The 13485-nt window shown below is 56.9% G+C and overlaps 2 protein-coding genes across 5 annotated transcripts in view; one reads left to right on the top strand and one right to left on the bottom strand.

Annotated features, from left to right (window-relative positions):
* Positions 1-1027: 1027 nt before the first annotated feature.
* Positions 1028-4685, bottom strand: BRD3OS (BRD3 opposite strand). Its single transcript, XM_080400855.1, has one exon. The coding sequence runs from the start codon at positions 3844-3846 to the stop codon at positions 3577-3579; it is 270 nt and encodes an 89-aa protein (XP_080256981.1). The 5' UTR covers positions 3847-4685; the 3' UTR covers positions 1028-3576.
* A 6114-nt stretch (positions 4686-10799) lies between these two features.
* VAV2 (vav guanine nucleotide exchange factor 2) overlaps positions 10800-13485 on the top strand; it is a 149080-nt gene continuing 146394 nt past the window's right edge. Inside the window, exon 1 of one of the 4 annotated variants that reach the window (XM_080400836.1) lies at positions 10800-11236. In XM_080400836.1, the coding sequence (XP_080256962.1) occupies positions 11033-11236 (204 nt within the window). In that variant the 5' untranslated portion in view covers positions 10800-11032. The remainder of the gene's footprint in view (positions 11237-13485) is intronic. The other 3 variants (XM_080400835.1, XM_080400832.1, XM_080400833.1) reach the window with 3 other exon arrangements.

The raw sequence follows: 13485 nt of genomic DNA, 5'->3' as shown, positions 1-13485 counted from the left end.
TGTGAGAATTGCACCTGATGGAGGTAAGTTCAGGTAAAAAAGAGGAGCTGGGGACTTCACCCACGTTTAATGCTGACTACTTTCAAGCCACCAGGACCTGAAGGAACCCGAGGGACGTTGTCACCGGCACTGGTGGCCCTGGCTCCTGGTCTACCAGCCAGGGCTGGCCCCGCAGGTCCGCGAGCCCAGGGTGGCTGGGATGTGGAAGACACGGTGGGGAAAGGGGGGGCTTAAAGTAGCCGGTCACAGTCACAGCACGGTCTTGGGGTGACTGAACCGTGGCCAAAATCTATTTTGGTCACTAGAGGGGATCCAGGTTGGGTTTGCTGTTCGGTGTCTCAGATGCGTGCCTGAGGGTTTATGTGTAAGGTAAGGGTTACGGCAGCCGGGCTTGCCCAGGGTTAATCTTTCTCTAACCCTGTTCCTGCTCACTGGGTTTAAAAGCCCTGATTTCTCCAAGGTTTCAGCAAACCTGTTTTGCTTAGCTGTTGGATCGGCGTAGCTGTGTGTTGGATCAGCGATACTCCCAAAGGAAACGCTTGTTCAACCTATCCTCTAAAAATCTCCTGTGGGACAGCTGCTCCACCGGAGGATGTTTCCTTCAGCATTTACTAGCAAGTTATTTCTAGGTGCTGCTGCTTACAGAGCTGGAGGCGGTTGCGGACAGGCAGAACACAGCTGAGGTTTGGCTCACGCTGGTGTGTGTATGGATTATTGCACGTGTGACACCCAGGGGCTGTCCTCGTCCCCCAGCGCACCGCTCGGATGCGACAACGGCTGCCAGGCTTGGGAACCTGGAGGAGCCGCCCCTGCACGTGGCCCGTCTCCACAAGAGAAGCGGAGTGACTTTGGAGAGGGAGGTGACCCCCAGCCCCACCAGTAACTAAGGTAATTTCCAACTGGGAGGAACTGCCTGTCTGGAGTTTTCCCTCTTCTGCCTGGGCGAGGACTGGGAGCGCCAATAGCAGTAATCCTCACATGTGCCAAAGTGATTAACATGCAGAAGAAAAACAGCTGCTCCCGATGATGCATTCAAATCATTTTAATGCACTTTATCAAAGAGGCTACAACAGCATTTTAAACAAGTGCATCAACACTACACAACCGGCTTACAGAAATGCTCGCTTACAGCAGCCACTCCACAAACCTGCTGTGACTAATAAGGACAGACAGATACGGAAAATACGGTCCTGTTCACAGAGAGAGGGAAGAACAAGTCACGTTCTTCCTTGCACTGTCATATCCAGCCTCAATCCTGGAAGAATTTATGCATGTATTTTAAGTTTTTATTTTTGTGTAGTCCGATGACTGCTCTTCAAATAACTGAATTTTGGTTTACCAGCCACATAAACAAAAAGACTGATTATACCCAAAATAATCAAATTTCTAACTGAAATAAAAAAAAAATAAATTTATGTGTGGGGTTTTTTTTCTATAAGAAAAGAAAGTGAACAGCTGGTTTTGGGGATGTGCTGTTCCTTAAACTCCCAGAGTTTGCATGTTCCCCTGGGCTGCTGGAAAGGCCCTGAACCCCCCTCTCCTGCCTCTCCAGGTCTCTTCTACCTGCAGATTCTTCTAGGGGAGCTCTCAGACCATCTCCTGCCCATCTCCATCGATAACCATCAGTTCACTCGCCGACCTGGGGGGCCTCGGTGGCTCGCACACCCCAGGCGATGCTCTGCATTCACCACCAGCTCAGTGCAGGAGCACTGCTGCTGCCAGCATTCTGCATCCTGCTCCTTTTGGGAAGCTCATGGAATGCTGCTTTTTTTTTTTTTTCCCCCCCCAGCTGAAAAACATTTATTCACCAAAACCCTTCCCATCCAGAGCTAGTCCTGGCAAGATCCAGTAGGACTGTTTGAGCATGCAGAGCAATGCGCAGGTCGGCAAAGCACTGAGGTCCATCAGCAGGTTTAGTTTTACGAGCACACATGTAAGGTACCAAACATCAACGCATGCATAAATAGTATTTAAAAAAAATAAATGAGCTGCCTATGGTTTGCAGTGCATACACGTGCTACGGACCAGGGCTGAGTACCTCAAACATCTACAATCTCACGTTAAAACAGGTATGTTCTGCTCAGCACACTGAGTGCAGCATTTAACCCACACAGGAAGGGCGGACAAGATTCTTCTTTGCTGCATTAAAAAAAAAATAAAGTGCTTGAAAAATGCAAAGGAGGTTTCAGATAAACAGAAGTAATGACTGTGCCTAATTTTAGACAGGCAAATAATCCTCACTGAAGTCAACGTCAAATACTGATTTGCTTGAAGTTAAGCCCGTACCCAAGTGCTGCTGGATCAGGCACGCAGGCTGAGAGGATGTCCCAGGCAGGGCGCAGAGGGAGCCTATAACTTAAGCCAAATGTTATACTTGAATGCCAAACCCTGGGCACCTAATTAGCACCCCTGGAAGAGGTACTGCTTGGTTTTTAATAAAGGTTTAGGTGCTTGCTGGGTCAAGTTTCTCAGCTTGATCTTGCCTTGAGCAAGTTAGGGATTCAGCTCCTAACGGAAGCAGCCTGAAAGCAGTCTCTGTTCCTAAGAAATGCAATTCTAGTATTTTTTCCCTCCTAAAATCCTTCAGTTAGTGGAAACAAACGCTTGAAGACACAACTTTTAGAACACATGCACAACATCTCCTATCCAACCCGAATTAGAAAATAAACCCTTCCAACCTACTGCATGCATTAAAACTTGAATGCAAAGCAAACTTCAGGGGACTGCGTGCTTCTGCCAGTGATCTCTGGGGGCAGGTAGGTCCTGCGGTAGGAGATGTGTGTATTTACAGTAGCTTGCTTCCTGTTGCTTTCCTGGGCCTCTCCCCCCCTTTCAGGCGGTTGACTTGGTGATCTGTTCCCAAAGCACGGAAAGGGAGCCAGCTCCACCGACGCCAGAAGTCCTCTCTTACTGCCGCCATACCAAACTGTGGCATCAGAGAGGGCCCTTTGCTTGGCACAGGGTGAAACTGCCGAATTCCAGACTCTAAACTCTCAATACATTCTTTCCCTCTTTCCCCCCCCCGCAACAAATGGCTTTGGTTGTAAGAGACCACTCGCGGGGCAGTAATTAAAGGGAGATGGGGCAAGCACAACAACTAATGGCCAGGTAGTTTTGCAGGTCAACTTCCTAAAATTTTCGCCTGGATGGAAGCGGATCTGCGCTCGCCTCCCTGCCGCTAGCATTCACAGAGCTTTGGCAACGCCTGAGGACTCGTAAGTGAAAGTGCCTGCTGGGGATGGCTCCCGAGTTAACAGCGGGTGTTTCTCATGGTGCACAAGCCACTTACAAGCAACACATGGTCCAGCACGGACCCTGCCAAGATGCTAGACAGCGAACACAGGCTCATGAGTTCCCGAGTGAGACTGTTTTCGTTACACACACTCAATGACATGCAAAATCTGACGCTACCAACAGTGAAAACAAACGCACGCTTTGGGCAGCCTTGCTGGCCCATCCCGCACGCGCTGCTTTAGCCGCAGCTCTCTCGGGAGGATGGTGCCAACCCATATCCCCTGGCCTGCTGCCAGTCTGGTTTGTCTCCGTGTGTAGATTTCGAATGCAAACCCACCGAAATTACATAATGGCGCAAAACTTCGACTGTCCCGTGTCCCTGGAGACGTCCAGCTTGTTTTTGTCCCGCACCAGGATGGCTTCGTTGCCGTACTGTGAGTACCACATACTCCGACTCCGGCTCAGGTAAGTGTTGGGGGGGGCCGACTCCAGTTTCTGCTGCTGCTGCTGCCAGATGAGCAGAGAGGTGTCCCTGTACCGCAGCCGTGCATAGCCCTCGGACAAGGCTTTTTCGGGCAGGGGCACCCTCCCGTTCATTACTTTGTCAGTCATCTGCTCCAGGATGGCTCCGAAGACGAGAGCTCCTTCCAGGCAGCTCTGACAGACACCCCTTGGGTCGGCCCAGGTCGACTGCTGCTGCTCCGAGCTCCAGGGGGAACATCCCAGGGCAGGGGCACGGCTCTGGGGACACACGAGCCGCTGTCGCCGTAAGGACAGCTCAGGAGAGGGAGCAGGGATATGCACAGCCACAAACCACAACGGGCAGCCCGGCCTTGCTTAAATAACAAGCCAGGGCTTCGGAAAGCTTATCCAGTGGTGATGCCGCTCCGTGTTTCATCTTGCGGAGGGACCACGTGCACATGAGCTGCTTGTTGAGAACCCATGAAGTATCTCAGCAGGTGTGAGCAGCAGTGGTGGGCTTGCTTGGCGGCGGTGGGCTTGCTCCAAAGCCGGGCAGGACAGGCTGAGCGGCTCTTGGATGAGTTTTGCTTCCCTGAAGAACGGACCCTGAAGCCGTAGGGCGGAGCGGAGAGGTCAGACTGAAGAGGCCACCGGCACCCAGGCCCGTGCAGGAGCGCCCCACCTGTGCCGCACGCTGCGGCCGGGGGCTTCGCAGGCCCCCGGGATGCAGAAGATGCTGCCTCCCGCCGGGTGATGGTACCCACTGGGGTGCGCGCGGCACGGCTGCGGGGCTTCAACCTGCGGGCGGGGGGTCACGGCGGGGGTCACCCCAAGGCCTGGCAGCGGGGGTCCCTACCCTGCGAGGGCCCCTCCTCCCCCGCGCCGTGCCCGCCCCCCCCCCCCGCGCCCTTCCACCGGCCCCGCGCACCCGCCCGCGGCCCCCCGGGGCTCTCTGCGCCACCCCCCGCCCCCGCGCGTCCCCCGGGGACCCCCCACCCCACCCCCGCGGCCCCCTGGCACTCCCCCGGCCCCCGCCCGGCCCCACCGTGCTGCGCGGCCCGGCCCAGCCCCGGCGCCGCTCGGAGCAGCCGCGGAGGCGCCTCCCGAGCGCATCACGGCGGGAGGAGCCAGGGCCGGCGCCGGGGGGGCCGCGGGGCGGGGGGCGCCGGGCCACGGCAGGGGGGCTCCCCGCGATGGGTGGGGGGTCCGGGGCACGGCAGGGGGGCTCCCCACAGTGGGTGCGGGGGGCCGGGCCACGGCAGGGAGGCTCCCCGCGATGGGTATGGGGTCTGGGGCACGGCAGTGGGTTCCCTGGGTGGGCTATGGGGTCCGGGACACAGCAGGGGGGCTTCCCACACTGGGTGTGGGGTCTGGGGCACGGCAGGGGGGCTCTCCACAATGGGTGCATGGGGCCAGGGCACGGCAGGGGGGTTCCCCACGCCGGGTGTGGGAGGCTGGGGCACATCATTGGAGCACCCTGAGTGGGGTGCAGTGGTCTGGGGCACAGCAGTGGGGTTCCCTGGGTGGGCTGTGGGGTCCCAGGCACAGCAGCAGGACTCCCCATGTTGGCTGCGTGGATCCGGGGCATGGCAGTGGGGCACCGTGAGTGGGGTGCAGGGGACCAGGGCATGGCTGTGGGGCTCCCCGTGCTGAGTATGTGGGTCCAGGGCACAGCAGTGGGGCTCCCCATGCTGGGTGTTGGGGTCTGGGGCATGGTAGTGGGTTCCCTGGGTGGGTTGTGGGGTCTTGGGCACAGCAGTGGGGCTCCCCACAATGGGTGTGTGAGTCCGGGACGTGGCTGTGTGGCTCCCCACAATGGCTGTGTGGGTCTGGGGCACAGCAGTGGGGCTCCCCACGCTGTGTGTGGGTCTGAGCCATGGCAGCGGGGCACCCCGAGTGGGATGGTGCAGCAGTCCGGGCCATGGCAGTGGGGCTCCCCATGCTGGGTGCGTGGGTCCCACAGGTGTCAGCCAGCACAGGGCGCACAGAGCGTTTTAAAGGGGTGCCCAGCACTGCGTGTGCTGAGCCCATGGCATCGTACATGGGGGCCTGGGGGCTGAACGGGGGGAGCCTGCTGTTGCCCACCCTGCCCAGCACTGCCCTTGGAGGAGTGGCTCTCGCTGCTGCTGAAGGTGCTGGGGGGTCCCAGCCCAGTTTACAGCCAAGGCAAAGTGTGTTGCTGCCCAATCTCCTTTCTGGTGGGTGACTGGTGTAGCAGCCATTTGTGCTGGGGGGGCACGTGGTGCCCTTTATCCCTCCCTGCTTGTCCCAGCCACCCCAGTGACAGCCCGTTGTGGGCTAAGGCAGGCAGGGGACACCCTTAGGTCTGCTGACAGCCTCATGCGACCACCACTGTGACAGCCACGCCAGGACATCTACAGAGCAGGCTGTGTGACCCTGCAGCATCCCCTCCGCCTCCGCTCATCCTCACGGTCTGCTCCAGTACGTTTCCTTAGCCTGACTGTCCCCTGGCAAGCGTGGTAAGAAATACATTTTGAAGAGAGCTGTGAGGCTTATTCTTTTTCTGATGATACTAAATTTAAGCTCTCAATCTTCTTATCTCCTGTGAATGCAGCGCCATCTAATCTCCTGTTAGGGACTCGATACACTTGGATCTGTTGCAGAGCCACTCTGCTTGTTCCGCCGGGCCTTCATGGGCACAAACAAGACGCAGTGATTTAATGCCACGCTGGCTGCAATTCCCTGCTCCCGGAAGGTTTAGAGCAAACACAAAGAAGAGGGAAGAAAGAAAAAAAAAAAAAAAAAAGGGGAGAGAGAAGAATGAATACACTATTAAAATGTTTATTCTCAGAAATGTCCTGACTTTGCTGCTTTATCTGCACAAGGAGCTAGCCCTGGCCCCACCTTGTGGAAGCTGCAGAAGAAAATGCAAAATCATTTATAGTGGAACCACCAGGTTTAGGTTTTTAGCACGAGTGAGGTGTCGTGGTCTTCTCTGAAAAATTACCAGTCCTGTTACCAACCTCTGAGCGGAACGGACGCAGCCGGTAAGTGGAGTGGTTGTGGTTGTTGCTGAGATAAAGCAAGAAGAAGGGCTGGAGGCTGCAGACCTCTGAAAGCTGACAGCTCTCTGACCATCCACTGGACCCTTCGCCCTGATTCCATGAGACGTCTGACCATCCGAGAGGACCCTTCCCAAATAAACCTCGGAAGCAGCAGCAGCAGAACGGAGGGGGTGAAGCCCCAGTGGGAAATCTCTGTGTCTGCTTTGCTTTCCCTGCCAGCTGTGAGACACAGCTGCAGCACGGGGCTGGCCTGTGTGACTTTTCCCTGGCTTAGCTCCTTAGGGCTGCACACGCCTCGGGACCACTGGATTTTGATGGGAGAGCTGTTGGGGTGAATCCTGGTGGAGGAGGGCTTGCTGGCGCGGCTGTCCTGGCAGCACAGTGATGGTTTTGGGAAGAGGGTGGTGTTTGTGTTCAGCACAGCTGGGGCATCACGGGCCCCATAAATGTGACACTTCCACAGAGAAATGCCCAGGGAAGTGCTGCCTCCACCTGCTTGGCACCCGGGTGGAGACCCCTTTTCCAGCTGAGCTGCACCCTCAGGTGCTACCTTTTTCCCGGTTAAACAAAGTGCATCTGTGGCTCCCATTGCACCAGTGCAAGAAGAGAATCCAGTTCATCCCTCCTGCCAGCACCGAGCTGTGCCAGGTTAATTTTCCTGCTCTCCCGTTGCACAGCCCATATTCCCTGCTCAGGGAGGCAGCACGCCTGGGGCAGGGGAGAAGACCTGATCTCTGCTGGCAGGAGTGTAGGGCCGTTAGTGACAGGGTAATTGCAATGACTGTTCCAGGGTACAAGTTGTCGGGGCAGGTAGATCAGGTGTTTACAGCAATAGATGAGCCAGAGAATTATTGTCTGTACCCAGTGGATGTGAGTTTAATACTTCAACAGCGGTGTGATTTATCCCTTTCTGACCAGCAGCGAGAGCTGCTGCGGAGCAGTGTGTTTACCAGGTTGTGACTTGCACAGGTTTCCTAAAATAGTTGGTGAAAGGGGATCACGGTATCTAAGAGCGTGATGTAAATGGCACATAGGCTGCACAAGGAACTGCTGACAGCTGCCGGTGGTGCCCGAGCTCTGCTGTGACAACAGCCGTGACAGCCCCTGCTCTGGGGACCCTGGCTCCAGCTGGAGACAGATGTCCGCTGGGCTGCTGGCAGCCAGCAGCGGCTGTGGGACAAGCTGGTGCACACTTGGTCTAATCCAGAAGGTGGCAATGGCAATCCATAGACACTGGCTGGCTTGGAAATGGGGATTTCTTGGCGGTGTGGCCCTTGTATTTAGGGGATGTTTTCAGATGGCTGCTCCAAAGAGGCAGCGTGGTGGCTGCTGCTCTGTGTGCGCTGGCTGGGGAGTTGGCTCTTCTCCCAGCAGCAACACCAAACATCACAGAAAATAGACTTTACTGTGAAACGTGCCCGTGTCCCACGGATGTTTTGGTTGATTTGTAAGGTCGATCTCCTTGCACATTTTTGTGCATTTATGTCTGTCTCCTTCCTTCCTTCCTTCCATGACTAGTTTTGCCTATTCCATGCTGGGCTGTGATGTTCCCAAGCAGCTCTGTTACATTCCCAAACAGCTGCTGCTTCCCCAGCCATGCACTCTGCAACGGGACCCGGGCGGCAGTGCCTGCCTGGCTGCCCAGTGGTCACAGCTGCCTGCCAGTCCCCTTGGATCTAGTTACTGAGACATCTGGGGATGGAAAAGCATAATGTTCCTTCTGTTACTGTCTTTCTAGTGCATTTACTCACCTCTCAGGCCAGAAAGTACTAAAAGCGCACGCAGCGAAGCCCGTTAGCAGAGAGATGCTCCAAAGCTTGCTCCCCAGCAGAGGGTAGTGTCAGCCTCCGCGTGTGGGTCAGCAGCTTCAGCCCTGGCTGGCTGTCCTTCCCTGGTCTGTCCCTCCCAGGCTGGCTGTCCTTCCCTGGCTGTCTGTCTGTCCCTCCCAGGCTGGCTGTCCTTCCCTGGCTGTCCTTCCCAGCAGTGCCAAGGGGCAGGAGAGGGGGGCACCAGCTCTAGCACAAAATTCCACCTCTTTAATTGCTGCCTTTTAGCTTTAGGTGCATCCTGAAAGCAGTGCCCAGGTCCTCTCCATGGACCCCATCTTGTTTCAGGACATTCGTATCCACTGGTACGTGTGCTGGGTACATGCTCCCCACTGAGTCTTGCCGTACAGATTTGGGGTTGATTTTTTTTCTGCTATCAAAAATACGCCCGCCATCAGCTGCTTTGACTGTTGCAGAGGTAGGTGAGAAGCTCGCTTGCTTCAACACCTCCCATGCAGAAGCTGGCTTTGCAGCTGCAACGATTGTTCCTAAGTGTCCAGGGGCCAAGTGTGCTTTTTATTACGCAGTAAAAAAGCCAGGCTGTAGCTAGCAGCTTTAATTATACACATATAATAAATCCCTCTGTTGTCCTCTACCTACAGACCTGACCTCACAAGGCAGACAAGCACAGAGGCAACCAAAATTATCCCTGGCAGGACTCCACTCCTTTCGGTAGCCTTGGGATTCCTGCCTGGTGGGTGCTGCTGGAGACCGAGCCGGAGAGCAGAAAAAAAAGCTTCAGCGAGAACTAAAAGAACGAGAAAGTTATTCTGAGAAATCAGCTCCGCAGGGTATGGGGAAGCGGGGACTGGAACCAGCATGCTGATGGGTACACCCAGGGCAGGGTGAGCGTGGCATGATCCCGAGGGGAGCAGCACCCACATGCCCCCATCCCACACTCTGGCCAGAGGACCAGTGGGCACTGCACCCAGCCGGAGCTGGGACAGACGGTGTGTCAGCCCATCAGGCTAAGAGAAATGCCTTATCATAAAACAAATAATAATAATAATAAGCCTACCAAACTTTCCTTGGAATATTAAACAATTGTTTTTCATTCTTTGGAGGGATCCTCCGTCCTAGATTGAAAACGAAGTATCATGCCACTAGGGTCGCTCTTCTTTATCTCCACTTGGCTACATTTGGAAGAGATTAGTGTTGCATTTGTTTGACATCCAGGTTAATAGCTTCCCTTCGTCCCAGTCTCGGCTTCCGGCTCTGGCTATCTGGAAAGCCAGGCTGGAAATTAATCGGCAAACTCTGGGGAGAGGATCTCGGAAGAAAACTCAGAGCAGATTTGAAAGAGGCTGCTCTAAACCGTGCTGATTTGGCTGGAAGCCACTGGTGAAAATTAGAGATTTTTCAAGAGTTTGCTGCCGAGGAGTTAATGGCTGAGAGTTGAGGTTTTTAATAAATACACTAGTAATTAATTATAGGAGTTGTCTTCATGTTGGGAAGTCAAGGAATACGATCGCCTGCTTGGGTTGAACATCTCCCCTGCAGTATTTGCAAACCAAACAGGAGATTGGGGGGGGGGTGGGGGGGTGGGGTAGGCACCCTCGGACAAAGCCCGGTGCTGGGTGCGGACCCCCGGCTCAGGTCCTGCCCCTGCCCCCGGGACCGTGCGTGTGCCGGGCCGGTGGGGGAGCACGAGGGTCCCGGGCAGGGGCGCGGGGGGGGCGCACCCCGGCTGCAGAGTGGGGACGGCAGCTCTGCCCCCCCAGGGCCAGTGGGAAGAGAGAAGCAGCACCGGGGCTCGGCGCGGTTTTCCCGGAACAGGGAGCGAAGAAGCAGTGGCGGGAGGGAGCGAGGGGACAGAAAAAGGGAAAAATACAAAATAATAATTAACCAAAAAAAAAAAAAAGGGATAAGAGCCGAGGCGGCGTGGAGCGCAGCCGGCCCCCGCCACCGAGCCCGGGCTCCCGCAGACAAAGGGGCAGCGGGAGCCCGGCAGCCCCTCCCGCCGGCCCGGGGCGGGGGGCAGCGCTCCCCCCGGCCGCGCAGGTGGGGCGGGCAGCGGGGGCTGCCCTCGGGGCAGGGGCCCAAGTTGCGGGGGGCGGCGCCGCCGTGCCCCGTGTGCCCCCCCCCCCCCGCTTTGTTCCCGGGAGGATGCGGCGCGCCTAGCGCCGGCCGAGGCGGTGGGGCCGCGGCGGGGGCAGGGGCAGCCCTCCGCCGGAAAACTCCGCGCCGCCCCCCTTCCTCCTCCTCCTCCTCCTCCTCCTCCTCCTTCCTCCTCCTCCTCCTCCGCAGAGCCCCGGCGCGGAGCGATGCTTCCCCGGGCGGCGGGCGGCGATGGAGCGGGGCGGTAGCGCGGCGGCGCGGTGCAGAGCAGCCCCCCGGGCGGCCGCCCGCTGCCCCTGAGCGGCCGGGAGGAGGAGGAGAGGAGGGGGAGGAGGAAGAAGAAGAAGAAGAAGAAGAAGAAGAAGAAGAAGAAGAAGAAGGCGGCCGGGTGTGTGCGCGGGGCGGCGGCCCCGTCGGACCGCGGCCATGGAGGAGTGGCGGCAGTGCGGCCGCTGGCTCATCGACTGCAAAGTTTTGCCCCCCAACCACCGGGTGGTCTGGCCCTCGGCGGTGGTCTTCGACCTGGCGCAGGCGCTGCGGGACGGGGTGCTGCTCTGCCAGCTGCTCCACAACCTCTCCCCCGGCTCCATCGACCTCAAGGACATCAACTTCAGGCCCCAGATGTCCCAGGTAGGAGGGGGTGCGCGGGTGCGGGACCCCCCCCCCCCACGAGCACGCCCTTCCCTGGGTGCGGGTGTTGCTTTCGCAAAACTTGGGGAGCGTGAATGCGAGCGGGTTTGGGGAGGGGGCGCGTGGGAGGCCGGCTGCTTCACCTCCCCCCAAATGTTGTTCGCCCCCTCCGGGCTTTAGCTCTCGGGGCTCTCGCCGGTCGTGCCCCGGCGGCCGGGGTGGGGGCAGCGGCGGTGGGACCCGCGGCCGCACGGGAAGGGGCTGCGGGGCGGGGGAAAAACACCCCGGGAAAGGGGGAAACTTCCCCCCTTGTGTTTACAGTCATCGCGGAACAAAAGCAAAGCGTAGGGCTGGGGGGGGTTGTGGGGGCGCGCCCCATCCGCTTTCATGCGCTGGGGGAGTGGGTGGCCCTGCGAGGGCACCGGCTGTCGGGACAAAACTTTGGCCGGGAAGATTAAAAACAAAATAAGTAAATAAATTAATAAAATCAAAAAGTGCTCCGCAAGCCTGTCCCAAGCCCGGCTGGGCAAGGGAGTGGGGCCATGCGGTGCCCCAGCTGCCTTCCTCCTGCTCTTCGGGTCTGGGAACTTCATACGGCTCTCTTCCTGGAAGGTTTTCCAGTTTCTGGGTGTTTTGGTGAAAGCAAGCTTAACCAAATTGGGAAAAAAAACCCCAAACCAGTTGTAGTTGTTTTGGGTTTAAATGCTTATGTTTTTGCAAGCTGAGCTGCGTGGCATTTGCATGGGAATCGGGAAGTGAAATCAATTTAGAAGCAGATTAAAGGGGGCACTTTGTCCTCCCTACCCCCAGCCCCTGCGTTGGCAAGTGGAAGGTAGACTGCTGGCTTTTGGTTTGGAACAACAACAGATTTTATTGGTAAAAGCAAGGGGAAATTTCCTGGTAGCAAGGGCATGTGAGCCTCTTTTAACTTTATGGAAGCATTCAAAGATAAATAATGTATGATGTGAATGTGAGTTCTGGATATGCGCTGTGCAACCACCCTGCTTACCCGGCCAGCACCTTTCCCTTCTTCTTGCCAGAGTTTTGTTCCAGGACGATGGTTTTCATCGAGATGTGACCCCCTGTGCCGGGGGGCTGCAGTGGCTGGGGGCAGCCGGGAGTCACCAGCTTCCCTGCGAGGCACCCAGACCCGAAGCTCTGAAGCCATGCTTTGGGGAGCGGAGCGTGTTTTGCTGCCTGCGTGTGAATGTGAGGACATTGCTGGGCTCTTGCAGACCCCCAGACTCTGGTCCTGCAAAGCAAAGGGGTGGGAAGCCCTGACTGTACGGTGAAAACCCACCCATGGCAGCTCAGGCGTTGGCGCGTGAGACCAGCTGGCGTGGAGTAAATAACAACACGTACGGATGCCTCTTCCCAGGGTGGAACAATGCTGGGAGGTTTCCTCTTCGCTTTCCAGGCTATAAACTGATCAAACTGTCTTCCGTACAAACTGGTGTTTCCAAATATAAACCGTCGCGCTGGAGCTGTAGATGTGCGAGGACTAGCGCTTTCCTAGAACACGCTGAGGATGCTCTATGTTCTATGCATTTCTTGTTTTCTTTTGAGAAAACACTATAATCCTACAAACCTCATTTCAGCCCAGGATTTGCCCTGTGGGGAGAATGCAGAAAGGGGTTTAAAACGGTAGCTGAGATCTAGGGAAGATCTCGGTGGGTAGGAAACTCTTGCTGCCCTTGCTGAGGCAGGTGGTGCTTGTTGGAGGTGAGAGCTTACAGCCCAGCTGTCCTTAACGAAACTGCTTAATGAAATACCACACTTGGCCGCTTTCCTGGCCGTGGGAGGGGTGTGAGTGGAACTGGCAGGATCGGGTGCTTTGCTGGTTGCCTCTACTAGAACCCAACCCGGTGGTCGGAGCGGACCGGCACAGCCTGGCCAAAGCTGAGCCCACGGGGGCGCGCAGAGCTGTGGCCAGGCTCAGCTGATGCTTGTCCTCGTCCAGGATGGGACCCAAGTCAATCAAGACTTGAATCGTGATTTGGTGTTTCTTGGGCAGTTCTGGAGTTTGGGAATCTGGCGTCTCCCCCAGGGTAGCTGCGTCTCGCTGCTCCTCTGTGCATCTGCAGCACGGGCAGCCCAGGGAGGAGAGAGGGGCTCTGAGCCCCGCCGGGGTGGGGACGCATGTCCCCACCGTGCCTCAGCCTTGCTGCAGCTATCCATGAGCGGTTTAGCCTCTCCGGATCAAATTTGAGAAGAAGAGTGTAGGAACCCATCATTGTCACGCAGCTGTG

The sequence above is a fragment of the Falco punctatus genome (genome assembly GCF_963210335.1).
Source record: "Falco punctatus genome assembly, chromosome: 9".
NCBI lineage: Eukaryota > Metazoa > Chordata > Aves > Falconiformes > Falconidae > Falco > Falco punctatus.
Note: the sequence above shows the minus strand (reverse complement) of the source record. Positions and strands in the feature narration are given on the sequence as shown.

What these genes read in the sequence shown, in the direction of transcription:
- BRD3OS (XM_080400855.1), bottom strand. Translation starts at nt 3,846, where the DNA reads ATGACTGACAAAGTAATGAACGGGAGGGTGCCCCTGCCCGAAAAAGCC.